The sequence below is a fragment of the Phoenix dactylifera genome, chromosome 10 (genome assembly GCF_009389715.1).
Source record: "Phoenix dactylifera cultivar Barhee BC4 chromosome 10, palm_55x_up_171113_PBpolish2nd_filt_p, whole genome shotgun sequence".
Lineage (NCBI taxonomy): Eukaryota > Viridiplantae > Streptophyta > Magnoliopsida > Arecales > Arecaceae > Phoenix > Phoenix dactylifera.
Window position 1 is genome coordinate 5,609,297 of NC_052401.1, and position 27,454 is coordinate 5,636,750.

General features: G+C 46.5%; 2 protein-coding genes across 3 annotated transcripts; one reads left to right on the plus strand and one right to left on the minus strand.

Moving 5' to 3' along the window:
- The first annotated feature begins 1,889 nt into the window (after positions 1–1,889).
- Positions 1,890–20,084, plus strand: LOC103708541 (transcription factor bHLH128). 2 transcript variants are annotated; one of them, XM_008793505.3, is made up of 6 exons: positions 1,890–2,388; positions 17,539–17,879; positions 18,077–18,190; positions 18,309–18,374; positions 18,671–18,739; positions 19,492–20,031. In XM_008793505.3, the coding sequence occupies exons 1-6, from the start codon at positions 1,983–1,985 to the stop codon at positions 19,624–19,626; spliced, it is 1,131 nt and encodes a 376-aa protein (XP_008791727.1). In that variant the 5' UTR covers positions 1,890–1,982; the 3' UTR covers positions 19,627–20,031. The 2 variants fall into 2 exon arrangements, with proteins under 2 accessions (XP_008791727.1, XP_008791728.1); XM_008793506.3 differs by having other exon boundaries at positions 1,891–2,388; positions 19,380–20,084.
- A 2,764-nt stretch (positions 20,085–22,848) lies between these two features.
- LOC103708540 (proteasome subunit beta type-5-like) lies at positions 22,849–25,891 on the minus strand. The gene is made up of 8 exons (XM_008793504.4): positions 25,814–25,891; positions 25,600–25,726; positions 25,325–25,454; positions 24,230–24,336; positions 23,993–24,127; positions 23,799–23,902; positions 23,616–23,716; positions 22,849–23,388 (listed from the first exon to the last, which is right to left on the minus strand). The coding sequence occupies exons 2-8, from the start codon at positions 25,711–25,713 to the stop codon at positions 23,261–23,263; spliced, it is 819 nt and encodes a 272-aa protein (XP_008791726.1). The 5' UTR covers positions 25,714–25,726; positions 25,814–25,891; the 3' UTR covers positions 22,849–23,260.
- Positions 25,892–27,454: the final 1,563 nt, after the last annotated feature.

Sequence of the window (27,454 nt, forward strand, 5' to 3'; positions counted from 1 at the left end):
ACAGTACTCTAAAAATTGACACAGGCAAGGTTGAAAGGAACCTTAATTTTATTGTGGGTAAAGAATGTCATCGAAAAATCTTGAATACTTTATAGAATTATTTATTCTTCTAATTGTTAATTTAAATTCACACTCGTTATACATTTATAAGAAGGTAACAGTAGATAAATAATTAAATACATAAATAGTATCCCACCACACCTTCTTTTAGAAATAAAAACTTTCTCATCTAGGTTATATTTTATAGACAGTATAGAATCTGAGTTCTCTCTTGCTCTCTCTCCTCGACACATATGCTAATATCCAAACCTATATGTAATCTGTAATAATTAAATTTGGTTCCAAAGTAAACTGGCATACAACTTTTATTTTGCCAACTGCGACTCAAAAGTCCCGAAGTCCAAACCAAAAAAAAACAAATTGAATGTAATAAATTATTTGGCCGAAAAGGCTTGGAATCTTAATGAATTATTGGCCATTTTTTGGTAGTTTTGAATAACTTCTTTGGAAAAGTCACATTCTACTCTTAATAAAGCTTATTCCATCTAAAGACATTTGACTTGGTTATCTTTATATAATAATAACAAAGCGAGCAGTAATAGTAAGCAAAAGATTCTCAAAGTGTTAGCATTATTGTTGCAACCTAGTTATCAGCAAATTCATGATAGGATGCAATAGTAGGCCAAGAGAAGGATTTATCAAACTATAAGAGTCAATAAGGTAGAGTTCAATCACCAATAATATTTATTGGGTCTACCAAATAGGGGACAATAGAGACATCTCAAAGTACAAGCTCATCTAAGATTATTTAACCTATCGTTAAATTGAACCCTAGGCGATCTAATCAAACCGCAATTTAAACCCAAACTAATAAGATAAAAAAGTCAAATTACTTAGGTCCAATTTTTGATAGTGAGCTATCGAGCGCTGCACAGCATTCTATAGTGTAAATGTGAGGACCCGTGCAAGCGTGTGTTTAGTCCCACATCGGTTATTTGCTGGGTAGATCTTAGGTACTTGTACAGGATCAAGAAATCCAAATAATACCTTCCGGCTAGCCATTTTGGGCGAGGTGTTGGGTTGTTACACTGCAGCACGGATCTATTGGGGCTAACCATGAGCCGATCGTAGTGTTTGTGATTAGATTTGAATGGATCTGAACCTTTAGCCTGACGAGGACGTCAGAGCTTGAACGGGAGGAGTATGTGCCGGAAGGTATTATTTGGGTTCCTTGATCCTGTACAAGCACCCAAGATCTACCCAGCGAATAACCGATGTGGGATTAAACACACGCCCGCATGGGTCCTCACATACTCCTTCCGTTCAAGCCCTCATGTCCTCGTCAGGCTAAGGGTTCAAATCTAATCACAAATACCACTATTGGCCCGTGGTCAGCCCTAATGGATCCGTGCTGTAGTGTCCCCTAATTTCTATAGGTTATGGGCCGAGTCCGCTTTGATACTATTTGTAACAACCCATGATCTTATCCAAAATGGCTAGCCGGAAGGTATTATTTGGATTCCTTTATCCTGTATAAGTACCTAAATCTACCTAACGAATAACCGATGTGGAACTAAACATACGCCCGCACGGATCCTCATAGTAAATTGCGCACTGCAGAGGGCCATGCTCAGTGGACCTCGAGCCCGCAACTACCTTTCCAATTTTAGAATCTCATCATTTATCAATCCACTGAAAGGATCCCACGTTGATGAACGTTGATGAACAGTGAAATACAGAATCTTAGCACTAATTAAATCCCACAAGCGTCACATGTTCACATGGGGAAGTCACTCAAACTCAAATGTAAATTTCCACCAACCATAAGTCCATTTCCATAACTCAGCATCAACATAATTAATCAAGTATCAAACTTCTCCTCCCCTCCACCGCCAATATTACCCTCTCTCTCTCTCTCTCTCTCTCTCTCTCTCTCTCTCTCTCTCTCTCTCTCTCTTTCTCTCTCTAGAGTGGCCGACATCATGAACAAATCGCCGCCGAAGGGGAGAAATGGGATGGCGATGTTCGCGACGGCGCACCGGCCGCCGGGGCTGGCGAGGAACGGGTCCGCGCCGGGGTGGCTCACCGGTGGGGGGGAGTTTCCCATGGGGAGGTTCTTCTCCGGCGAGTCGCCGTGCCTGACGTCGGAGTCGACCTGCAAGGCCGGCGCCGCCACCTCATCGGCGAATCCCGACGCCTACCGGAACAAAGACGGGCGCGGCGTGGGGTCCGGGCTGCAGCGGTCCGACGGCGTGGGAGAGATCTCGGTCGGCGACCTGCCGCCGCCGACGGCTGCGGCGGAGGAGAATTCGAGGGGCGGCGGGAATCCGTTAACTCGGCACAGCAGCTCCCCCGCCGGATTCTTATCTCATCTGATGGTCGATGACGGTCAGTTCTTTTCTCGTCCCCTCTTTTCTTTTCTTGATTCTTTTTTTGTGGAAACGGGACGTGAAACGCTTCAGTTTGACGGAAAAAAAAGGACAGTCGATACTAGTTTATCGCGAGAAGAAATTGGAGAACGCCGTTTGGTGGCGATTTTCCGTTTCGTAAAGTGGGGTTTCACGCCTTCGGAAGCTGCCAAATTGGAGCAAATACAGTTGACTACTGTAGCTAGTCTCCTCACTTAAACCTACTATTGAAATTATTAAAACGATCAACATACTCTCCATTCCATGCAATCGATCATCAGAGTTCAGCTAATTTAAGGTATCCTGGACGTCTGATGGATGGACCCAGACGTTGACCCCTTAATTGAAATGAATAAAATACCTTTCGGGGGGTAGTGGTGGGGGAAAAACCCCAAGTCATGCCACCTCGAAGGCGCTCAACCAAATAGCGCCGACCAGCAAGGCGCTCAACCAAATAGCGCCGGCCAGCGAGGCACTCAACCAAAGAACCTGAATAAAGGCGCCCGACTAAAAAGAGCCGACCAGAGAACGCCGACCAGAAGTAACCCCGCCACAGGACACTCCGCTGGGCGACCAGCTCGGCTCGGCACCCGTGCCGAGCCCGAGCCTTAACCAAATACTCAATCTCCGCCTAACCCTCTAAAGGATCTGACGGCTAAATACACGACTCCACTACAATCTACCACTATCTCTAAGTCATCAAAGCGCGAGATTTCCGCAGGTACTCGGCACGACCTGTCATTAATGCATGAAACCCCCTCAGGCCTCCGATGCACTCAGTCATTAAATGAACACGGCTCAAGATGATCTCCGGATCACTGAACCATCAAAGTGTATGGCTCTCCCTGACCGCCGGTTCACTCAGCAATTAATGCACTTACCATCTACGAACCCCAGGCCCACCACGGCCGGCGGTTCAACCACTCCAGCGGGTCCGATCAACCGTGACAACTCTCTGATTCCGGTCTGATCCCGCCTTATTCTCCACTACGCCATTAATGAGCCAAATCGTGCCCAATTATCACAAAAGAGGACAAATTCCCCTGTCACCTCCCAGATAATATAATATCCTTCTATAAAAGGGAACCTGGGAGGAAGAAGAGGGGGAGACAACAAAAAACAGACACAAATATACACACAGAAAGAACAGACACTCCTCTCCTTACTCCCCCCACATATTAGCCCCCTCTGACTTAAGCTTCGGAGGGCCGGCGCCGGAAAGCCCGGCCACCGGCTTTTTTGCAGGACTCTCCAGGAGGACACCACCAGCCGGCGCTCCGCCATCCACCGTCCCGGCAGCGAAGCTCCTCCCCCTTTGGTTCGCGGCAGCCCCCGGGTCCAATTTCCAGCAACAGTTGGCGCTAGAGGAAGGGACCGAGTTGCTGCCATGAAACTCAGGAGTAAGGGGGCTTCCAATGCCTCTCGACGTCCTCCACCTAGTCCTGGACACTCTGTCCAGAACTCACCCCCTCCGGCCGAGTCAACCCCTCAAGTTCGGCCGGAGCAGTTTGATGCCCTGGTGCAACAGGTGCAGGCCTTGGCTACCGCTGTCCAAGGCCTGCAACCCAGGGGCATCCCGACGGCACCGCTTCCTCCGGCTCCAGTTCAGCCGGAGCCCCCTACAAGCGGGCTTCCCCTTCGAGGTCAGAACTCCCAAGTCCAGGCCTCCCTCTGGAGAGAACACCCAGTCAGAGGCCCTGGTGGCTGGCCACAACCTTCGGAGGCTGAGTCGGTTCCAGGGCAACTTGCACCGGAACGAACCACTGCCGCGATCCCCCAGAATGATGAACTCGACAAGAAGGTTGAGAAGCTGGAGCGCCAGATCCAGGCACTCCACGGAAGAAAATCGGGACGTGATGGTGACTTTGAGTTCACCACGAAGTCCCCCTTCTCCCCGGAGATTGAAGACGAACCGGTCCCGTCACGGTTCAAGATGCCCCAGGTGGAGCCTTACAACGGTAAGGCTGACCCCCTGGACCACCTAGAAAGTTATCGGGTCTTAATGGCCCTACAAGGAACCTCGGAGGCCATGATGTGCAAAGCTTTTTCAGCAACACTCCGAGGACCTGCCCGGCTCTGGTTTACCGGGTTGAAGCCGAGTACTATCTCTTCTTTTGAGCAGCTCGGCAGACAATTCGCCGGCAATTTTGCTGCCAGCCAGCCCCAGCGGCGGACATCGGACTCCCTCCTTAATATCAAACAAAAGGAGGGAGAATCCCTGAGGGAGTATTTGGACCGGTTCACCGCCGCAACATGGGAAGTCCGGAAGCTTGACCAATCAATCGCCATGTCGGCACTAAAGACTGGAGCCCGGTTTTACAGGTTCCTCTTCTCTATCGAGAAGAATTTCCCTGTGAATCTCACCGAGATGCTTGTTCGGGCGCGGAAGTACGCCAAGGCTGAGGAAGCCGTGGCTGTTAGGCGGAGCGGGGCCGAGCAGAACCCCAAGAAACAGAAGAGACGCCGCGAGGAGCGCGGCCAGCCCAGAAGCTCGTCCCCGCGCCGAGCCAAAAATCCACCCCGCCTGAAGAGTCCACCCCGACTACGGGGACCGCCTCAGCAGAGGTCACCACTCCGCCCGAGGTTCCCACCACGGGCCCGTGCACCCGAAGGGAGGTATGAAAACTACACTCCCCTCACTGCTCCTCGGGCTGAAATTCTCATGGAGATTGAGGGTCAGGATTATATCCGGCTCCCACCTCCAAAACGAGATTCCAGAGCTCGGCATGATCCCCGGAAGTATTGCCGTTTCCACCGGGATCACGGCCATGATACCGAGGACTGCTATCAGCTCCGAAACGAGATCGAAGCACTCATTCGCCGAGGGGTGCTCGATCAATTCGTGCGGAGCCGGCGTGAAGAAAAGAAGCCAGCTGAAGGAGCCGCGCAGCCTGAAGGTTCAAATGCCAACAAGCCCATCGTCGGCATCATCAACACCATCCGAGGCGGGGCCTCGGCTGGAGAAGCTTCAGGGAAAGGAACCTCCTCGAAGCGCCTGCGCGCCTCAGAAGCCATCTCTTTCTCAGATGATGATCTAGAGGGAGTCGAAACTCCCCACGATGATGCTGTGGTCATCTCCATGATTATAAATAGATTTGATGTAAAACGCGTCTTAATCGATAATGGAAGCTCGGCGAATGTTCTGTATTTTGATGCCTACTATAAAATGGGGATGACAGGAGAGCAACTACGGAGGATGAATGCTCCTTTAGTTGGATTTACTGGGGACTCAGTCCCAGTAGAGGGCGAGATCGACTTCCTGGTCACAGCCGGGCTCGCCCCCCATGAAAGTACCGTGGGGATGAGCTTCCTCGTGATACGCCTGCCCTCGGTCTACAATGCCATTCTCGGAAGACCAGGTCTCAACGCCCTCCGAGCGGTAGTCTCGACTCGCCACCTGCTCATGCGATTCCCCGCCAGCCAAGGAGTTGGCGAAGTTCATGGAGATCAAGCAGTAGCAAGGCGATGCTACATGGCGACCCACGAAGCGGAACGACCAGCTGAAGCGCCTGTCCCAGCAACCGACCAGCCTTCAACTAAAGTTCTGGAGGCGCGGGTCGACCCTCAGAAAAAGCGGGTAGAGCTTGGTGAGTTACTAATCCAGGTTCCTTTGCGCGAAAACTTTCCCGAGCTAACCGTGCAGGTCGGCTCTGGCCTCAATGAGCGCGAAAGGGATCGCCTCGTCAACTTCTTGCGAGACAACATGGACGTCTTCGCATGGTCGCCCACGGATATGCCAGGGATAGACCCAGAAATCATGGTCCATCGGCTCCAAGTAAAGCCAACCTGCAAGCCAGTGCGACAAAAGAAGCGAGGCGCCGCCCCTGAACGACAACGAGCAGCAGCCGAGGAGGTTGACAAACTCCTTGAGGCTGGTTTCATCCGAGAGATATCCTACCCGGAGTGGCTCGCCAACGTGGTCCTCGTCAAAAAAGCCAGCGGAAAATGGCGCATGTGCGTGGATTACACCGACTTGAATAAAGCCTGCCCAAAGGACAGCTTCTCACTTCCCAGCATCGACCAGCTCGTGTACTCCACCTCGGGTCACGAGCTGCTAGCATTCATGGACGCCTTCTCTGGATACAACCAGATCCGCATGGCGCCAGAAGATGAAGAAAAAACGGCCTTCATCACCGATGGGGGAACCTACTGCTACAAAGTAATGCCATTCGGCTTAAAGAATGCCGGGGCAACTTATCAGAGGCTGGTCAGCCGGATCTTCAAAGATCAAATAGGCTGAAACATGGAGGTCTATGTTGATGACATGCTGGTGAAAAGCAGGGTGGCGCAAGATCATGTGGCCGACCTTGATGAAGCATTCTCCACACTCTGAAGGTATCAAATGAAGCTCAATCCAGCCAAATGTGCATTCGGAGTCACCTCCGGCAAATTCCTCGGCTTTATCATTACACAGCGGGGAATCGAGGCCAATCCTGAGAAGATCCGAGCCCTCCAGGAAATGACGCCTCCAAGGACAGTCAAAGAGGTACAACGGCTTACGGGCCGAGTCGCGGCTCTCGGAAGATTCATCTCCCGCTCAGCCGAGCGCTGCCTTCCATTCTTTGCGGCTCTTAAGAAGCCAAAGAATTTTCTATGGTCGGACGAGTGCCAGCGGTCTTTTGAAGAGCTCAAGAACCTTCTGGCATCTCCTCCCCTGCTCACAAAGCCTCAACAGGATGAACTCCTTTACATGTATTTAGCTGTCTCCCCTGTAGCAGTAAGCTCGGTCCTGGTCCGAGAGGAGGGCAAGCTCCAAAAACCAGTGTATTACACCAGCCGGGTCCTGAGGGACGCTGAGACTCGATGCTCCAAGCTAGAGAAGACTGTTTATGCCCTGGTCATCTCGGCTCGGAGGCTGCGGCCTTACTTCCAAGCCCACACAATGGCCGTGCTGACCGACCAGCCAGTCAAGCAGATCCTGCAAAGATCAGACCGCGCGGGCCGGATCACTAAATGGGCCATCGAGCTCGGGGAATTTGACCTCGAGTACCGACCCAGACCGGCGATCAAAGCACAAGCACTCGCCGACTTCATAGTCGAGTGCACCATACCGAATGAGGTCGAGCCCGAGCCTGAGCCACCAACGGAGCAAACCCCAAGTTTGGCATGGATTTTACATGTCGATGGCTCTTCAAACTCGGGCGGTAGCGGAGCAGGTCTCATCCTCACCAGCCTAGAGGGGGTGGTCGCTGAGTAAGCCTTACGCCTCGAGTTTCCTGCTTCCAACAACATGGCGGAGTACGAAGCGCTCGTCGCCGGGCTCAAGCTAGCCAGTGAACTAGGAGTGAAGGATCTGAAGGCCTTCAGTGATTCTCAGCTCGTCGTCAACCAAATCATGGGAGACTTCGAAGCCAGAGACCCGATCATGCAGAAATATCTTCAGAAGGTACGGGATCTCACCTCGACCTTGGACTCTTTTCACATCCAACATGTTGCCAGGTCGGAGAATCTCAGAGCCGACCAACTGTCAAAGCTGGCGTCTTCTCGCATGAGCGAGCTCCCCAAAGCGGCAGCGCTGGAGTATCTTCAAAAACCCAGTACGGAGGAGCCCGAGCAGGCCCTTTGTATTGAGTTCGAGCCAAGCTGGATGGACGAGCTCATCAGCTATCTGCAAGACGAAGTCCTCCCCAGTGATGAACGAGAGGCTCGCCGAATAAAGCGCTCCGCCACCTGGTACCTACTGCATGAGGGAAAGCTTTATCGGAGATCTTTCACTTCTCCCCTCCTCAGATGTCTCCGCCCAACGGAGGCTGATTATGTCATGCGCGAAGTCCACGAGGGGATTTGTGAAAATCATCTGGGAGGACGAGCATTGGCTCATAAAATTTTGCGCTAAGGATACTATTGGCCGACACTCCAGAAGGATGCTGTGGACTTCGTCCGAAGATGCGACCGATGCCAGAGAAACGCCAATGTCCAACGCCGACCTTCGGCTCCCTTAACTTCTATCAGCTCCCCTTGGCCTTTTGCCCAGTGGAGAATTGACATTCTAGGGTAATTTCCTCTGGCTACCGGGCAAAGAAAATTCTTGGTCGTCTCCATCGACTATTTCACAAAGTGGGTAGAAGCTGAGCCTCTTGCCCGGATCACCGAGCAGAAGATGCGGGATTTTGTCTGGAAGTCCATAATTTACAGATTCGGGCTCCCCCGCATCCTCATATCCGACAACGGTCGCCAGTTCGACAACCTCCATTTTAGAGAATTCTGCTCCGAGCTTGGCATCGACCACCGCTTCACCTCGGTCGCGCACCCTCAGACGAACGGAGAAATCGAGGTAACAAACCGTACTATTTTGCAGGGGCTCAAAGCCAGGCTCGACAAATCTAAAGGACAATGGGTGGAAGACCTATACAATGTCCTGTGGGCTTACCGGACCACATTCCGTGTCCCCACCGGCGAGACTCCCTTCAATCTGACGTATGGGACGGAAGCTGTCATCCCGTTGGAGATTGGGCTTCCTTCTCCAAGAGTAGAACATCACGATGCCAGCTCCAACTCCTCGCAGCTCAGAAGCAACCTTGACCTGATCGAGGAAACACGGGAGGCCGCCCGGGTTCGCATGGCGAGGTACCAACAAAAGACAGCTCAGTACTACAATGCCAGGGTCAAAGTCAAATCCTTCAAACTGGGGGACCTTGTCCTCAGAAGAGCTGAGGCCTCCCGACCAACTGAACAAGAAAAACTGGCTCCAAATTGGGAAGGACCTTACCGAGTCACGCGCATCCGCCGACCCGGAACTTATAAGCTAGAGTCTCTAGATGGGACTCCCATTCCACGAAGCTGGAGTTCTAAGAATCTCCGCGTGTACTACCAGTAGAACCCCAAGGGGTCCCCCATTATTCAACCATAAATTTCATCTTATAATAACTTGTGATGGTTTGTGCACTTATTCGAGCTAACCAATTCTCCTAGCTATCTCATGGTGCCAGGCTCATTCTCCTACCCTGATCACGGTCAGGATGCCTTGATATTTCGGGATGGAGTACCTACAAGGACTCCCTGAAGATGTTCGTGATGCGTTCTCCATCAACCAACGAGCTCGGCTCGTTCTCCATCAACCAACGAGCTCGGCTCGTTATCCATCAACCAACGAGCTCGGCTCGTTCTCCATCAACCAACGAGCTCGGCTCATTCTCCTATCCCGAGACGTCGGGATGCCCCGATACGTCGGGATGCCCCGATACGTCGGGATGCCCCGAGACGTCGGGATGCCCCGAGACGTCCGAGACGTCGGGATGCGGCCTTTACCAGCCAACGAGCTCGGCTCGTTCTCCATCGACCAACGAGCTCGGCTCGTTCTCCATCGACCAACGAGCTCGGCTCGTTCTCCTACCCCGAGACGTCGGGATGCCCCGATACGTCGGGATGCGGCCTTTACCGGCCAACGAGCTCGGCTCGTTCTCCATCGGCCAACGAGCTCGGCTCGTTCTCCATCGGCCAACAAGCTCGGCTCATTCCCCATCAATCACAGAGCTCGACTGCTCGTGATCGGCGAGAAGACCGTCATTGGCAACGAACTGGATTCTATCTTGCTGGCGTCCTCAAAAAACGGACTCCGAGCAGAGGAGCGTCTTCCGTCCCCAGGCAAAGTTCACGGCCTTGGCATAAGGACGCTCATGGTACCAGGTACCCCTTTTAATTGATGTCTTTCCGTTTTCATTTACCTTCATTCTTGGTTAATTAATTACCTGAATGAACCCCTGACTGGCGTCGAGGCACCTGGTCAGGCCAATCATCGCTCGGCCTCACCCCTCCATGCACTGTCTAATAGCAAGCTTAGTCCAACAACCCTTTCGTCGGAAAAAATTCGATCCGCCTCGGCAACTCGAGGCTCGAACCCAAAATTCGCTAAAAATTCCAAGTTTTAGTGGCTAGTCTTAGGGCTCGGTCGAATTCCGAGTTAAACTCGAACTTAAGCTCGCCATCCCGAGCCCAAATGCAAGTCCAACTGTGGCGGACGAAGTCAGGGCCGTGGAGCCCATGTCCTTTGAGCCTAAAATGGATCCAAGCAGAGAAACCAAAGTCTACCAAAGACAAAGGCATTTGCAAATTTAAGGAAAATACATGTATATTCATTTCAAAAAGCCTGTAGGCTAAGTACAAAGACTCGGGCTCGGCCTTAACAAGTATGGAGGCCATCCCGACTTACAAAAAAAAAAAAAAAACTAACTACACTAAGGCTCGCGCCCGGCAGCTTCGGGAATAGCCAGCTCTGCGGTCAAGGCCTCCTCTTCGGCAGCCTCGGCAGCACCAGGAACGGCCTCGGAGGCCGTCTCGGTCGCCTCAGGGACAGCCTCGGCCGCCTCGGCCAGACCTCCCTGGTCGGCCTCCGGAGCTTCTGCCTCGGCCTCCGGAGTTTCTGCCTCCACCTCCACCTCCGACCTTTCGACCCCTGCTCCTGGTCTGAGCAGGTTCAGGTCAAAATCCGGAAGAAGCTCCCGCAGTTGGTTGCGGAAGTCCTTGAAGCCCTGGATGAGCCCGTTCACACCTTCCTCTTCTAGAAGGTCACGGAACTCATCCGACTCACGGAAAAGCTTGACCGCGTCTTGGGCCTGCTCCCGAGCCTCATGGTATGCGGCTTTCCGCTCGAGGTTTTTTATTTCCCGCTCGAGCTCTAAGGTCTTAAGGCGGGCATTCCCCACCTCTTGCTCGCGGGAGGCCAGTGCCAGCTCGGCCTCGGCCAAACGAGCCTCCGCGGCGCGCACTTCCGATCTCGCCAACGTATGCGCGCCCTTCTCGTCTTCGAGCTCGGCGGTCAGAGCTCGAATCTCGTCCTCGGCTGCTCCCACTCTTGTTTGGAGCACCTGGCGCTCGGCCTCGGACGCCTGGCACCTCGCCTCGGCCTCCTCATGCCCCCTCTGATGCCTCCGGGCCCGCTTCCGGTAGTCTTGTACAATGTGCATCAGCGTCTCCGTCTCGTGCAAATGCTGCAAAAAAGAGACGTGAGAGATGAGACTAAAAAATAAAACTTGCATATAACCGTACGAATAGGAAGACCAACTTACCCGGACGGCAGAGCAAAGAGTGGAGTCCATGAAGGCGCTGTAGTTCATGGACCGTATCTTGGCCTGGTCGGCCGGAAGCAGCGCGACCCGAAACACTTCGCGCGCTACTTGAGGATTGTCGAGGGCCGAGTTGCCCTCAAAAACCGACCAGACGAGAGCGTAAGGAACCCGCTCCCATGAGCCCGACGGGCCCGAAAGGCTAACTTCGGCTGCCCTAGGCAGAGCCGACCCCGAAGCTCCCTGGCTGCTCCCCGGCTCGGAATTGGAGGGCTGGGGTCGAACAGGCGGCCGATCTGACTGCCGCGAAACTAGAGCGGGGCGCGCGAGCGCCAGACCCGCGGAGCTTCTCCTCTGGTCGGCAACTGGGGCTTCCTGCCGACCAGAAATTTGCGACAATGGCACCGGGCATGGGAGCGCCACCGCAGCTCCCCTTGAGCCCACGCCCCTGGAATCCGCGCCCTCCCTCCGACCAGCTTCGGAGCGCGCGGGTCGAGGAACGCCCACCTCGACCGCTGCGGTCGCCGAGGTCGCCGAGGTCTTCGCCTTCTTCCTCGGCTCGGTCGGTTCTCCCGAGAGCTCGGCCGCCCTCTTCTGAAATCGGGCGTATAGGACCTCGCTCTTGGTCACCATCTTTGCGATATCTGCAAGGACGAGCAGGATTAGAACTTAGAACAGTAATAAAATGAAAAATGACACCCTACTGTTACCCTTACCATGGGGACACGCCGAGCTCAGGCCAACGTTCACTAGAGCATCCTCACTTATGAGGCCACTCAGTAAAATACCGTCCCCGAGGCTGCGGATGGTGTCGATGATCCCCTGCTCACGTGGAGAAAGCTGGGGGGGTTTGTTGATAGACCTAAGCTGGGTCGGTCTCCACCTAGGGTCAAACCCCCATGTCCGTTCAGAGCCTAGGAAGAAGAACTTCTTCTTCCAGTCATGAATGGACGAAGGAGCGCCCTGAAAGAGTGGCCGACCCGCCCGAAGGGCGATATAGAGCCACTCTCCGTCTCCCGGATTCGACTTCAAAACAAAAAGTCGCCGGAAAACGTTGGCAGAGGTCGGAATTTCGTGCAGTAAACACAGCGACAGGAAACCGATCACTGTCCTCCAGGCATTCGGAGCAAGCTGCGCCGGAACCAATTGGTACACCGCCAACAACTCGTTCACGAAGCCGTGGAGAGGGAATCGTAGGCCGGCCCAGAGTGACTCTAAGTACACTCCAATCCGGCCTACCGGAGGATCGGTCACCCGATCCCCCCGCCTGGCGGGTTCCAAACGGAACCCTTGAAGAGGGAAAAACCACTCTTCGGTCATTTCGACCTCCAGAACACTCATGGTGGACTCAACTTCACTAGGAATGGAACCCATTAGAAGGAAGAGGGAAAGACTAGGAAGAAAAGGGACCTGTAGGAGACGCCGGACAAAAGAAACTTCGGACTGAGAAGAGCTGGAGGAAGAAGACAATAAGAAAGGAACGGGAGGCCGGGTGAGAGTTTATATAGACCCCTCCAACGGCCCGGATCAGCGAGAGAAATGCTGCATCCCGTTTAGATTACGACACGTGTCGGCCCAAAAGACGGAGCGCCACATTTAATTCGGGTTGACGCTTCGAACACCGAAGCGCCCCATCGGATCGTGCGGCCCCATCATGAGCCCACGACGCGAGGACGCTTCGGAGAGGGCGTCCCAATAATGGGACATTTCGGGAAAGAAGAGACGCCGCCTATTAGAGGCACCTCGAAGCGCCCGATAAATAGAAAAGCGCGATAATTTAAAATTTTCGAAATCCGTAATGACCCAACTAAAACTACTTCCCGCGCTCAAGCTGGTAGCCAGCTGGAACTTGGAAGTCGGGGGTAGTGTTGGGGGAAAAACCCCAAGTCATGCCACCTCGAAGGCGCTCAACCAAATAGAGCCGACCAGCAAGGCGCTTGACCAAAGAGCGCCGACCAGAGGCGCTCAACCAAATAGCGCCGGCCAGCGAGGCACTCAACCAAAGAACCTGAATAAAGGCGCCCGACTAAAAAGAGCCGACCAGAGAACGCCGACCAGAAGTAACCCCGCCACAGGACACTCCGCTGGGCGACCAGCTCGGCTCGGCACCCGTGCCGAGCCCGAGCCTTAACCAAATACTCAATCTCCGCCTAACCCTCTAAAGGATCTGACGGCTAAATACACGACTCCACTACAATCTACCACTATCTCTAAGTCATCAAAGCGCGAGATTTCCGCAGGTACTCGGCACGACCTGTTATTAATGCATGAAACCCCCTCAGGCCTCCGATGCACTCAGTCATTAAATGAACACGGCTCAAGATGATCTCTGGATCACTGAACCATCAAAGTGTATGGCTCTCCCTGACCGCCGGTTCACTCAGCAATTAATGCACTTACCATCTACGAACCCCAGGCCCACCACGGCCGGCGGTTCAACCACTCCAGCGGGTCCGATCAACCATGACAACTCTCTGATTCCGGTCTGATCCCGCCTTATTCTCCACTACGCCATTAATGAGCCAAATCGTGCCCAATTATCACAAAAGAGGACAAATTCCCCTGTCACCTCCCAGGTAACATAATATCCTTCTATAAAAGGGAACCTGGGGGGAAGAAGAGGGGGAGACAACAAAAAACAGACACAAATATACACACAGAAAGAACAGACACTCCTCTCCTTACTCCCCCCACATATTAGCCCCCTCTGACTTAAGCTTCGGAGGGCCGGCGCCGGAAAGCCCGGCCACCGGCTTTTTTGCAGGACTCTCCAGGAGGACACCACCAGCCGGCGCTCCGCCATCCACCGTCCCGGCAGCGGAGCTCCTCCCCCTTTGGTTCGCGGCAGCCCCCGGGTCCAATTTCCAGCAACACATTTCATGTATTTAACCATCAACGAGGTCCACCCATTGCTACCTAGACTCGTCCCTAATGTCATGGAAAACATTGACAGTCTATTTGGATGATTGGATTGAAAATTCTTTCAGATTTGTAGATTATATGGGATTCGGATTGGCCGACTCTAAAACTATTTCTGAGTACTTATGGATATGGGTCTAGTCTAGCATGTAATTCTATTATTTTACAGGTTGTACTGGCTAAATTCACAAATTCAATAGAATTTTCAGTATAATCATCCAAAGCTCTGAATTTTTTATAAATCTGGATGGCTTTAATGTCGTTCAGTTGCATAGCTTTTACCAAATTAATGGTGGTCTGTTAGGTGGGTGGCCCAGATGAGCTGTATGGGCTGATAAGACTGGGAGTGTCGGGTGTTTGGGTTTAGTGGACTGCCATGTTTGAGGATTCTTTTCATGTCTCCTCTTCTTGTGCCAAATGAAGGATGATGTTTTCTTTGGTCCACCTCTTTTTATTGCCTTTATCACTTTAGATGTCGCATCCTTCTTGTGCTTATAATTCTATTTATCTAGTTGGTTTCAGAGAGAAATGAAAAACTGTTCCTGCACCTTTACTATTATAAAGCAAAAGCTTGGAATCTTCATCTATGGCACCTCAACCATGCCATCTATCCAGATATAATATAAATGTGAGGACTCATGCATACATGTGTTTAGTCTTACATCGGTTATTCGTTGGGGAGATCTTAAGTATTTATATAGGACTAAGAAATCCAAAAAAATACCTTCTGACTAGCTATTTTGGGTGAAATCCTGGATTGTTACAAATGATATCAGAGCGGATCCGGCCCATAGCTCATGTGGACTAGAAGACACTGCAACGCGGCCTCATTAAGGCTAACCACGGGCCGATCATGATACTTAAGATTAGATTTGAATGGATTTAGACCCTTAGCCTGATGAGGACGTTAAGGCTTAAACGGGAGGAGTATGTGAGAATCCGTGCAGGTATGTGTTTACTCCCATATTGGTTATTCGCTGGAAAGTTCTTGGGTACTTATAAAGGACTAAGGAACCCCAAAAAAAAACCTTTTGGCTAGTCATTTTGGGTGAGATCATGGGTTGTGGCAGTAAATATCTCCTTTCTAATGAAAATACACCTTAATTTAGTTCAAATTTTGCACAAGTAAATTAAGTAAAAGTTGCAGTCATTTATCTGGTATTCACAACCAACAATGCCTCCTTCGACATGATCATAATTCCCCACGCTTCTCATGGTAAAATCAAGACTTAAATTTATATTATTTATTATATAAATAAATTATTTTATAAATAGAAAAGGGCGCATCGCATGTGCTGAGTACTAGTATACTATTATCAGCAAATTACTCGAAGCCTTCATCTAAGTACCTTTTAGCCTTCGAAACATTTATTAAGTGCTTTACAGGTCCCTCCTTCTATAACAACTATACATTTTAATTACATCTTAAAAAAAAGAGAGAAACAATAGAAATTTACTAGCTAAAAGTGAAAGTGTTTTTGTTGGATGGCATGCTGCCTCTCGCGATCACAGTCACTTGAAGTTCCCTCATGTGCATTGGACATCCCCACCACAAGTTACTACGTATATTGGCTAGTTGAAAAGATTAGAAAGAATATGCTCTTCAGGGTCCATTAGAGACTAGAGTTCAAATATTTGCTTCAGAGATTTTTTTTTTACGGTACCCAAATCATGGCACTGCGCCTCTGTGTGCAGAAGAGCTCCTTGGCATCAAGTGGTACTGCATGGAAATCTGTGTCTATAGTATTCCTTCCTATCAATGAAATGCATGCATACATGCTAGTTACCATTTACCATAACATCACTATGGTGATGAAAAGCTTCCATTGGCAAACCTTGTGAAACCCTCTCCTCAACTATGAGAAAATTTGCATGAAAAGGGTTCTTATGTAGGCACACGGTCCCTTCATCTATAGCTACGATTGGGAGATAAGTTGGTTTCATAAGAGTTATTTGTAAGTATTCTTCAGTATTATATCATTATTATTTGCTAATATTTTTATCCCATCGATTGATGTTATGCAATAAATTATGTCGAATATGGTTGGAGCAAGGAAGCTCGCAGCCCTGCAATTTTGGTCCTTATTCTAGTTGTTCATGAAATTTTTAATTACATATATCAGATGGTTGTATTGCTAAAAGTTTTTGACCCATCCCATCTCAACTCACCAAGATGCATGTCATATATCCTCAGGTTGGGTATGAGCTTTTCACCATTTACCTGAACGAATCAGATTGCTGTGCCTGTACTCGCCATTTGTTTGTTGTTGTGGAAATTATGATTACTTTATCACTGCATGTGCATAGATATTTTATTTTATCATGATAGAACAATATCCTACCGAACTTTTTTTTGTTACCAATTGCAGTATTGCACATAAAGTGGACATTGTTGTCATTAAATCATAATTATACAACATGATCAGCAGCGGAAAAAAATTAGAGAATTAGAACCATAAGTAGATCAGGACAAAGTGCTCAATTTTGAAACCAAAATGTTGGGGGAATTTGATCAATAGCTGCCCAGCAGGTCTAATCTGCAGTGGTATCAGTCAGACAACAATGATCCACTAGCGGCTCATATTTGGTATTGGCCAAAGCCTAGACATCTAATCATACAAAATTTTCTCAATGAACATCTAACTAGCTGATGCCCTGACTATTGTTTTTTTTTTTTGCAATTAAATGTACAGAGCCATAGGTTGTAACGACTAATCTCGAAGAGAAAAATCAATGCCAGCATATACGAAAAATGTGAAAAGATTGAAGTGGAAATTATATAGATTAGGACAGAGTAGTGGATTGGTAGAAAATAATAAAAAAAAAGAATATATAGATTAGTTTTCACATCTTAATTGACATGTATATCTTAGATCAGATGCTTATTAACAAGGGTGGAATTGGGAAATTCCAAGTTCTACAAATGAATGTTCTGCTCCTTCGAGTATCATTCTTTTTCTTTTTCTTATCATGTGGAGATAGGTTGTCATGATATGGAATCCTTTTATATGGCAAATCAGAGCACCGAAAGCTCACAAGGAGATCACAGTTTATATCTCATTCAGACTTCCTAGAAAGAATAATAACTTGTTCTACATTAGGGGCTGATCTATCTGCTCGTCTTGACTGATTGGACCTCAGCAAGTCATTTAAAAATACTTTTCATGTTCTACACAACATTATGGGCATTATGGTCTGCTGTGTGACAGGTTTATCAGTCACAAGGGACACTGGGAGCTATTCTCAACCAGGAGCAGATGGTGTTTATGCCATGCCAAGCAGAAGATTTAGCTCCCAATTGAGCTTCTCTAGACAGGGAACTTTGTCTCAAATATCCGAGATCAGCATCCCAGACACTGGAGAGAGTGTAAGTGGCAGCAACAACTCCAATGAGACATCTAGGAATGTTGGGCAGTCATACATTTCGAGCAATCTTTCTATTGGCTCATGGGATGATATCAATTCTATCATGTTCTCTGCACCTCCAAGCAAACAGGCCAAAAATCACAATGGGGACATAATAACCAGACTTAGCAGCATTGAGTCTCAGGTACGTAGTTTCTATAATTTTGTGATGCGAGCCAGTAAACTATGTGAGAAGTTGGTAACTATTTGGATATATTGGGACATTTTTCATGGTTATCTATTGTTACATTGAGCTCCAACTATTGGCTTAACCGAGTGATGCTAATACGTAAGACATCAGATCTACAGTCTCTAATTATATTGTCATAATTGATCTTTCAGTTTAGTCTGCCAACATCGTCATCAGAGTTCCTCCAGATCCAACAAGACCAGGCTCCATTCAAAACCCGAGCTAAGCGTGGATGTGCCACACACCCACGGAGCGTTGCTGAAAGGGTTGGTTTAAACTGATCTAATAAACCATCTCTTTATATCCTTATTCCTGTATCAGTTCATGCCATGTAAAATGAGGCCTCATTATCAGTCTAAGTTTTATTCTTTATGTACTTGCCAGGAGAGGAGAACAAGAATTAGTGAGAAGTTGAAAAAGCTGCAGGATTTTGTGCCTAACATGGACAAGGTACAAATAAATTGTAGCGCAAGTATTCCCAGAAAGGGTCTTATTTTCATGCCACTGTTGTACAAGATGCATGGAATCCTCCTAGCGGCACCTCCGCCTAATAATAATAATAATAGTAATAATTAGTAGCAGCAGCCGCAGCAAGCATCAAACCTTTAGACAACTGATAAATCTCGAATGATCGTGTAGGTTGTAGGATATTTGCTTATCATTTTATCCCCTCTCCTAGAAAACTGTTGCGACAGAAGTGATGTAGATATAGTTATTTTACAGCTTCTTTTTTTGATATTTTGCAGCAAACAAACACAGCAGACATGTTAGACTTGGCAGTTCAGCACATCAAGTCACTGCAGAGCCAAGTTCAGGTGCATATCAAATTGTACTGGTTTTTTGCTAATACTATAACTACTACTTCCAACACACTGATGCCTGCAAATATCCAAGATTAGATTAATTTTATAAACACACACACACATATATATATAAACTAAAAGCCAAGTAGTTGCTTCTATCGTGAATGGCCATTTCCATGTTGCACAGTAACCAAATTTAAACAACCTTTAGTTTTATCAATTTTTCAAATATGTATTATACTTCCTTGAGAAAAACAGCAATATTTAAGTAGATTCAAACATGTGGATGGATATGTTTACTGCATGCATACACACACAAACTTAGTTATTGTTGCAGCACTTTGATTTTTTTTGAAGTACCTCTGGTTAGTCGTCTAGCCATCATTCCCATACTCACATGCATACCTATACACATACATACAAGACTACATTTATGCTTAACATACATACATGTATACATAAACTTAAATGCTGTTGCAACACTGATTTTTATTTTTTTAAGTACCCTGGTCGGTAATCTAGCCATCATCCCTAATAATGATCAGCTTAAATCTGTGTCAGTTTAGCTACCTAAATGAAATATTCTATTCTCGCGGATGTTGAAGCTTTTGTAGTTGAATATAATGCACAGATATGTTAAACATTTCTACAGATTCTTACCCAAGAACGTGAAAGCTGCATATGTGCAAGCAAGCAAGAGAAGAATTGAAACACCAAACATGTTTATGTATATCAAGTATTTTTTGGTTGTTGTCTCTTGTCAGATGAAAAGGAGGAGATGCTTGAGAAGTTCTCATATGTGTATTAGCATTCCCTTGATCTTTGGCAGTCCAATAGGCAATAATGAAGAGCAGTTTTGTACTTCCAAAAAGCTCTTGCTTCATTGTGTTGGAGGGTGATTTGGCCGCAGTGATCGGCTGGATCCAAAAGCATTCTGCAGCTGGAAATAGACCCTCCTGATTCTGGACATTTGGCAGTGTGTGAGGGAGTGCTTTGCCTTCAGGGTGAGTCATGTTTACCGCGAGGCGAACAGAGTAGTAGACTAGGTTACGTCTTTTGTTACTGATTATTCCAATGAGATACTGTGGACGGGTGGTATGGTCGTGCCACCCCCTCTTTGGGATATTTTACTTTTGACTCTTGGGGATGTACTCATACTAGATTTGTGTGACTCATATGGATTGTTAAAGAGATTTTGGAAGGAAAAAAAAATAGTCTTCACTGCACAGAGAAGTTCAGGTTCCCGGGGGTTTCTCCAGGATCTAATATTTCATATTCTATTGAAGGTTTTATACTTCTCAGGATTGTGCTTGGTCATATGGAGTTAAATAGGCTAAAGTTTTTTTTATTCTTTTAATCAATGCTATGACAATTAACCCTTTTGAACTTCTGGATATGTTTTTCTTTCTGCTTTCTATCTTGATAAACCCAAGCAGAGTAAAATTTCACGTCTCGTGTACTGTAACCTATGTATCTGTATCTGTATATATGATTTGTAGCAAGTGTCAAACTTTTGTTAGAGGTGTAAAGTCACAATGATGGAAGGGTTGTGTGGAGAGATGACAGTCTTAACTTGTGGGCTCTGGGTTGGGGAATGGCCAATGTCAATGTGCTTCATTATTCATGAAAATTTTTATTTTATTTCCACAATCTGATGATATTTTCTGATAATCACATTCATGTGATGTTGGCAAACTACTAATAATGCTCGTGCCAGCAGTTCGTCATATAAATGGTACACTCGAAAGATGGTGTTTTCTGCCTAACACAAACCCTAAAAAGATGATGTTTTCTGTTTTGGTTGGGCAATCTAAATACAACTTTACAATTAAGTGGCATGAATTAAACTCTTATCTTGAAGTGAGGCATATATTTTTTGAACAATCATATAGAACACATACATTAAAAAGGATTTTGTTCATGTTCAATTCGGTGAAATGGCATTCTGCTGCAGATTTTGGCATGTGGGCATAGTGTCCAAAGAATTGAACTTTGATGTCTGAGAATGTGTGAGTTCTTAATACAGGTTATGACTCTTTTTGTGCTTCTGAAGATCATAGCTTGATGTTCTCATTTTGATCAAAGAATCTGTTGTAAAAGACATAATATTTCTTTCCTGAAAAAATTGCTAATATTCTTAATAAACAAGGAAAAAAATGATATCTTATTACTAGATGAATTGAGAAAAAGGCATTGCAAGATTTATTGCACTCTCATTTGTAAGACATAATCTAACAGAATACTTAATCATGTAAGCAACAAGGAAATTTTTGGGCCTAGCTGCTAATCTGGAAGAGATTCTCCATTCAGAACCAAGATCATATAATGTACCATATGCTACATCATCTTTAACAAAAAAACCTCCACCCCTTTCAAGTAGGTGAAGATCCACTCAATAAAATAATACTCTTAACCACCCGTAGCAGCATAAATTGTCCAAAGCCAGCAAACTTTCATCAAGGTTGGCCCGGAACTTCATGGACGAACTTTCATCAAGGTTGGCCAGAAACTTCATGGACGAACTTTCATGGGCTGAACTCATGGAAGTAGGCCAGCCCACGGGCCGCTCCCCTAGCTATCCATTCGCAGCTTGATGGGCCATGGGAGAGCCGGTTGACCTGATTGACCTGCCCAATCAAGAAATTAAAAAATTAATAAATCAAATATACCCTAAGCTTTATTTGGATATCATTGTTAGGGTATTTTACAAAAACAGTTGAGTTGATGTACAAATTTTTCATTACGTTTGGTTTTTGTGTGCCTCCATTTGATAATCATTACTTTAGGATGCTTTGAAATCATCTAAACCCTTTTCTTTTTATCACAAGTGATAAATAAGAATAGACCATATCATCCAAAGCAACCTGTCCGAAATCCGGACGCAAAGAAGGGATTTTTTTGTTTGGTTTTACTCATGTCCATCACCTCTTTCTTCTTCTTCTTTCTTTTTTCTTTTTCTTTTTTGGTACAATAGCTACTCACACAACTCTAGTGTGAGTATAGCCAACAGAGTCAGAGAAAAGAAATAGCTTAACGGTAGAAGGGCAACTACAAAATATGTCCAAAAAATCTCTTCCAAGTGTTGAGCAATAAAAAAGGTGATTCAATCTGCAGCCCTATTCACTTTCTGGTATACTTAAGCAGCTTGAAATGAGCCACTTTCACTTTCATTTATGCCTAAGATGGTGGTTGAAATGAGAGGAAAGGGACAACAAACCATCCCATGTCTCTTTCTGGATTATTCGATTAAGATGGTTGTCGGTTGTATAAAGCCTGAAAGGACGACAAGAAAAGGGCTATAGCCAATCCGTTTTACCAAATCCCTCTGGTTCTCCATTGTCAAATCTCATTTCATCCTAATCTAATCTAAAAACTTAACAGGGTTCCCAGTTAGAACAAGAACTCGAGGGAGTATTTGATTTTATGCACGTTATGCTCGTTAGACGGAAGGGTGCTACTGGTCAAAGATTTGCGACCCGTCGCCCCCACAGTCTATCCACCAATCAACTGTCGTTGATTGAACACGGCCCGACTGATTAGTGGGACCCAAAAAACAAACAAACTTTTGTAAGGGAAATCAGCGGAAAAGAACTCATCGGCATTCCAGTGAAGTGCATGTGGACTTCAAGAATCGTGTTAATTTCTCCAGCTACGCTACTGTTCCAAATTTTCTGGACTGTGGGACCCACGATCTAAGGCCACAGGCCACAGCCCGATCGGCGACGCCTCCCCCACGGAAATGAGGATTGTAAGGCTCGTCCGGAGGCCTCTCCCCGCCGACGCAGCCACCACCCCCGGCGGCGCCACCTGCCGCCCAGGCGGCCCCGCCCCGGACGATCCTAGCACGGGATCGGTAGGGGGTAACCGCAGAGCCCCTGATTGTTGAGAAGCGCCGTCGGGCCTTGGTTCGCGGGCGACCCCGCCTGCGGGATCTCGCAGGAGAGGTTATTGTACCGGAGATCGAGGCTCACCGTCGACGTCAATTTCCCGAGAGAGCTCGGAATCTCGCCGGAGAACTGGTTGTGAGAGAGATTCAGCGTGCCGCCGAGGGAATCGAGGGTCTCGGAGATCCGGAGGGCTGGGTCCCTTGAACTGGTTGGAGGAGAGATCGAGCTGGACGAGAGGGAGACCATCTTAGGCCAGATCCCGGTGGGGCTCTCACCGGAGAAGCTGTTCTAGGCGAGCAGCAGCCGCTGGAGCTACCGGCAGTTGCGGAACTCCGGAGGGAGCGGACCGGGGAGGGAGTTCATGCAGAGGCCGAGGTTCTGGAGGCGGGGAATGTTACAGACGGCCGGCGGGAGGACGCCGGAGAGATTGTTGTCGTAAAGAAAGAGGGGATGGAGGGTTGAGGCGTTTATTATTATTATCAAAAAAATGAATATAAATCACAACCACCATAGTTTGGATGACAAATCTTAATTTTAAACTTGTTCAACAACTTTTCAGCTTGGTAACATCAAATTTACGTATTGATAGATTCATATGTAAGCTGAAATCTCAGTTGACATTCATCAGGACTAAAGAACTAATTGATTAGACCGGTGGAACTTGCATCATTTCCTGCTCAGGTGGAACTTGGACAGCAGGGTAGTATTTATCATGCAGCTCGCGAACATCATCACCAGAGATCTTCTTCCAACCATCAGGTCCAACATGATAAACTGCAAAGCAAAAACATCATGATAAGTTCGACCATCAGAGAGCACATGAAGATTACCAGAATATATCAACTCTGTGATCATCAAATAAATGACATTTTATAATCAGTTGCATATCAAAATGCCAGAAGATGACTATGGCAAGCCATTGAAAGAAAGAAGTGCAAAAGATAAATGGAATGTCGATGGATAGTGAGCTAATTCTTAGTGGATAGGAGAGAATAATATACCAACAGCTACTCCACCACTAGCTCCATCTCTGAATGTTGCATGATAAATGGCTCGACGAGCCAGTTCTGCAGCTTCCCCAGTAGGCATGTCGTAGCGATATCTGATACAATGTTAGAAGAAGATATGAGCTGATCCAGCTGAAGTAATCTTCACATCAAATTGAGGGATTGTCCAATGCCCACCCATTATCCAAGACAGCATAAGCATATGGAGATCCAGATCCTACTGAAAACCTCGAGCCTTTGAGCCTTCCTCCTTCACTGTCGACATAATAAAGAGATGGCCCCTAATATATGCATGCAAACAGGAAAGAACAAGTCACGTAGCTGAATTGGAAATGGGAACAACTAGAAATAATAGATGCAGAGATCTATACCATTTCATCGCATCCAGCAACCATCGTCCCTATCGAAAGGCCCATTCCGCGATACGAGTAGAGCATATTCGTCAGTAGCTTTGAAGCACCTGCAACTGAGATCCTTCGCTTGTTTTCCAGTTCATATAACCGGCACTGAGCAGGAGGAGAATCAAAACAATGTTTGGCATAATAACTTATGGATTATTTCTTGCATGCTCACTGTAGGATACGTAAAGTAGCATGTACATATCTGACCTTCATGCCCAAATTTCTATGCCAGAAGATGCAATCTGCAGCCCCTCCAGCCACCGTCGCAATCATGTAAGGATTGATCTCAACAATTTTCTTGACGTTCTGAGAAGCTGCAATATATGAGGAGAGGTTAGTGGTACAAAGGTTGTCTAAAGGTTCTTCTATGAGAATAACTTGGATGGGGTGATGAAATTCAACTATTGTTTATTAAATTGAATAGGTGAAAACTCTTAAATCCCACTGCATAGAATGCCAGTCCCCTTGTTACATCTTATATCCTATTCTCCCATCAAAAATTCACCATCTGCTATCATGCAAACAGCAAACGGCCAAACCAAGCTACAATACAATACCAGTTAGCTGGTTGGTTCTACCAGACTGCATGCAAACTCCTTTAGTGAAATATATATGAAGTGGTCTCTTTTTTTCAAAAAAAAATGAGTATTTATATAAACTTATTGTAGCAAGATTTGTAGTTTTCGCGGAGGGTTAGGTCCATCATAAAATTTTTAGGCTTTAGTCCAGGTTCGATTTCATGCAAACCGAGTCTAATTGATACTATAATTAATAATGATGGCCAATAACGAGGGAATAGCTTGAGGGGGGTGAAACCACCATACAATCACACATGATTCTTAACTCTAATCATCCTCCTATGTGGTTTCACATATATGTCCAATTACTAATATATGTCTGCCCTTAGTCCTGCCTAGGCCTGTGTATATTCTTTTTAATAATATGCAAGGAGAGTGCCACCATTTCAGGTTGAACTAGGGACCTCTCTGCAGGGAGGAAATTAGAAGGTGCCAACAGGCTGAGATAAGTGCAATTGCCAACCTCTACTCACTCAAGGTCCAATTTTTTTCTTGGACCAGGTTTTGTTTAGGTCAAAAACGAGTCCTTCGATCACCCTATGATTCACCAATTATAAGATAGAGAACAAGTAGTATCATGGAATCCCATCAATCTGAACAAGCAAACCATAACCAGGCAAGGAGTACTAGTAGCTACTTGAGCAGCATAATTAACATTCACTAGAATGTGCAGTGGTGCAGAAGAACTCAAGAAGAAAACATTGTTCAAAGGCCTCGTGATTACCAACATATCCTCCCATGCTAGTCCGGGACTCAGCGGCCACAATGATGCCTTCCTTGAAGACGAAAGCCAGCGTCGTCGTTCCCTTTGCCGGCTTCACCATCTGAATCGCGTTCTTCTGAAACCCATCAAACTGGACAAAGGAAAAGAAAAAGAAAGCGATTAGACCATCAAAAAGAAGGAAAGAAAAGAATCTAAAGTTCATGGAATTCAATCCATTGTTCGAAAAAATAAGAAGGAAAGAAAAGAAAATCAGTACTAGCAATGCTTCAACTTACATCAGCACAAACTGGAAGATCAAATGATGGGGGCGCCCAAAATTCTCCATGGAGATCATCCATTTCTCCATGAAACGAAGCAAAGGATTCGAGACCAGTTGTGTCAAGCTTCATGCTTGGAGTACACCTAGAAAAAGAGAGGATTATTAGCACCAAGAAGCCATGAAGCCATGCAATCCTTCATTCTAAGGAATGGGATGGGACTCCAACATACTTTGAAGTTTGGAAGAGAAGTGACGCGAGATTGCTTTGTTTCCAATAACTGATCCAGAGGCTGCTACTTAAGGATGGAATGAAGCTTGGGAAGAAAGAATAGAAAGGAGCCGGTGTGGACCTCTCAACGGAAGTCTTCATGCTTGGAGACAAAGAAAAGAAAAAAAAAAGACTTCTTTTTTTTTTTGACTCAGACCAATCTGATAGGGACACATCCAAAAAAAAAAAAAACAAAATGCAACAAGTCAAAAGAGAACCTGAGATACCTTCTCTTTGCCCGTCCAAAGAACTCCTCTCTCAAGATTTGCAACCATAGCTGATCATGAGTCGGACATAGACACAGAAAATATTAAATTTTACATAGACCCGAACCGAAGCCCGATTAACAATAAATAGAGTTTAGACCCGAGGCCCGGCCCAAGTTCAACTCCATTTGCAGCAAAGGAGGCCTGTAGCTCTATTAGGACTTTCATATTATATCTCTAAGAACCAAGTTTGGAAGCAGGATAGGCAATTCGTGGTATATATAAATTCAAGGATAAGGTGGGATAAGTTGAATAAATCCTTTTTGTTTTTTGTTTTTTTGTTTTGGATACGTCAACTGTATCCCCATGCATGATTACATTGTATGATGGTAAAACTGATGTAACTGTGAATTATGTTGGATAAGAAGATACTAGCCAATTTCTCTGTGTGGTTCCTTTTTGGTAATTAAAGATCATTTTGATCGTTCCTATAATAAAGGTGGGATAGAATAAAGAAATGAACCTGGTAACGCTGCAGTTGAGTTATTGTTTATCCCCGGTTATCCGTAGTCTGACTGATTAATTGGGGATCAGCAATGCCAGACCATTTTTCGGCATGTCTGTCTTTTACCCCATGAATAACGTAGGATAAATGTGTTATCCACCCTTATCCCATATCCAAAGTCCAAACAACACCTCATGTTGCTCCCTAGCTTCAGAGTTGATTGAGATGCAATGATGTAATCTATGTCTCAAAAATGTTGGTATTGTATTTTGCGAAAAATCTTATCAACTATTTTTAGCTGGAGGCATCTATGTTCATCGAAGCTGCTAGATCCTCATCTCAAACTTGGGAACAACCTCCCATCACTGGCGTGCACTTTGCGAGACATTGATTTCTCTTTCTTAAAAGACAGCGGACTCACGTAAGCATTTACACATTAAAGTTACAGAGATATTTCAAACCACTTCTGAGATTTTTTAGTTTGTTGTTGAATAGTTTAATAAGTCTACTTACATATTTCAACTATCTTTTGTAAAAAAAAAACTTTTGATTGCTTTTTTGTTTTCCTCTTTTGGGTAAATCTTTTGTACATAGTTTCTATAACTCTCTTTTCTAATAAAGGCCACTGCCTCCTCCATCAAAAAAATTTATTGGTATTGCAGAATTTAACAATATCCTCTATTTTATTAGCAATTCAGCGATCTCTTTTGATTCCTCAAAATTATTATTCCTCCCTCTCTCGTTCCTTTTGGCTTTTTGAATGACATAAATAAGCTGGTTAGACTTAAGTTCATTTTTTGATGAAGTTTAGACATCTAGCTAAAAGATCATTGTCCCAAAACTTTTGGATTGCAGAATTTAATGATCTCCTCCGATTCCTCAAAGTTTTTAG

What these genes read in the sequence shown, in the direction of transcription:
- LOC103708541 (XM_008793505.3), top strand. Translation starts at nt 1,983, where the DNA reads ATGAACAAATCGCCGCCGAAGGGGAGAAATGGGATGGCGATGTTCGCG. An exon ending in CACGGAGCGTTGCTGAAAGG is followed by an intron (nt 18,191 to 18,308) that starts GTTGGTTTAAAC and finishes TGTACTTGCCAG; the next exon opens with GAGAGGAGAACAAGAATTAG. An exon ending in TTGTGCCTAACATGGACAAG is followed by an intron (nt 18,375 to 18,670) that starts GTACAAATAAAT and finishes GATATTTTGCAG; the next exon opens with CAAACAAACACAGCAGACAT.
- LOC103708540 (XM_008793504.4), bottom strand. Translation starts at nt 25,713, where the DNA reads ATGAAGCTTGACACAACTGGTCTCGAATCCTTTGCTTCGTTTCATGGA. An exon ending in TAGCATGGGAGGATATGTTG is followed by an intron (nt 24,337 to 25,324) that starts GTAATCACGAGG and finishes CATATATTGCAG; the next exon opens with CTTCTCAGAACGTCAAGAAA. An exon ending in TTGCTGGATGCGATGAAATG is followed by an intron (nt 23,903 to 23,992) that starts GTATAGATCTCT and finishes TGCATATATTAG; the next exon opens with GGGCCATCTCTTTATTATGT.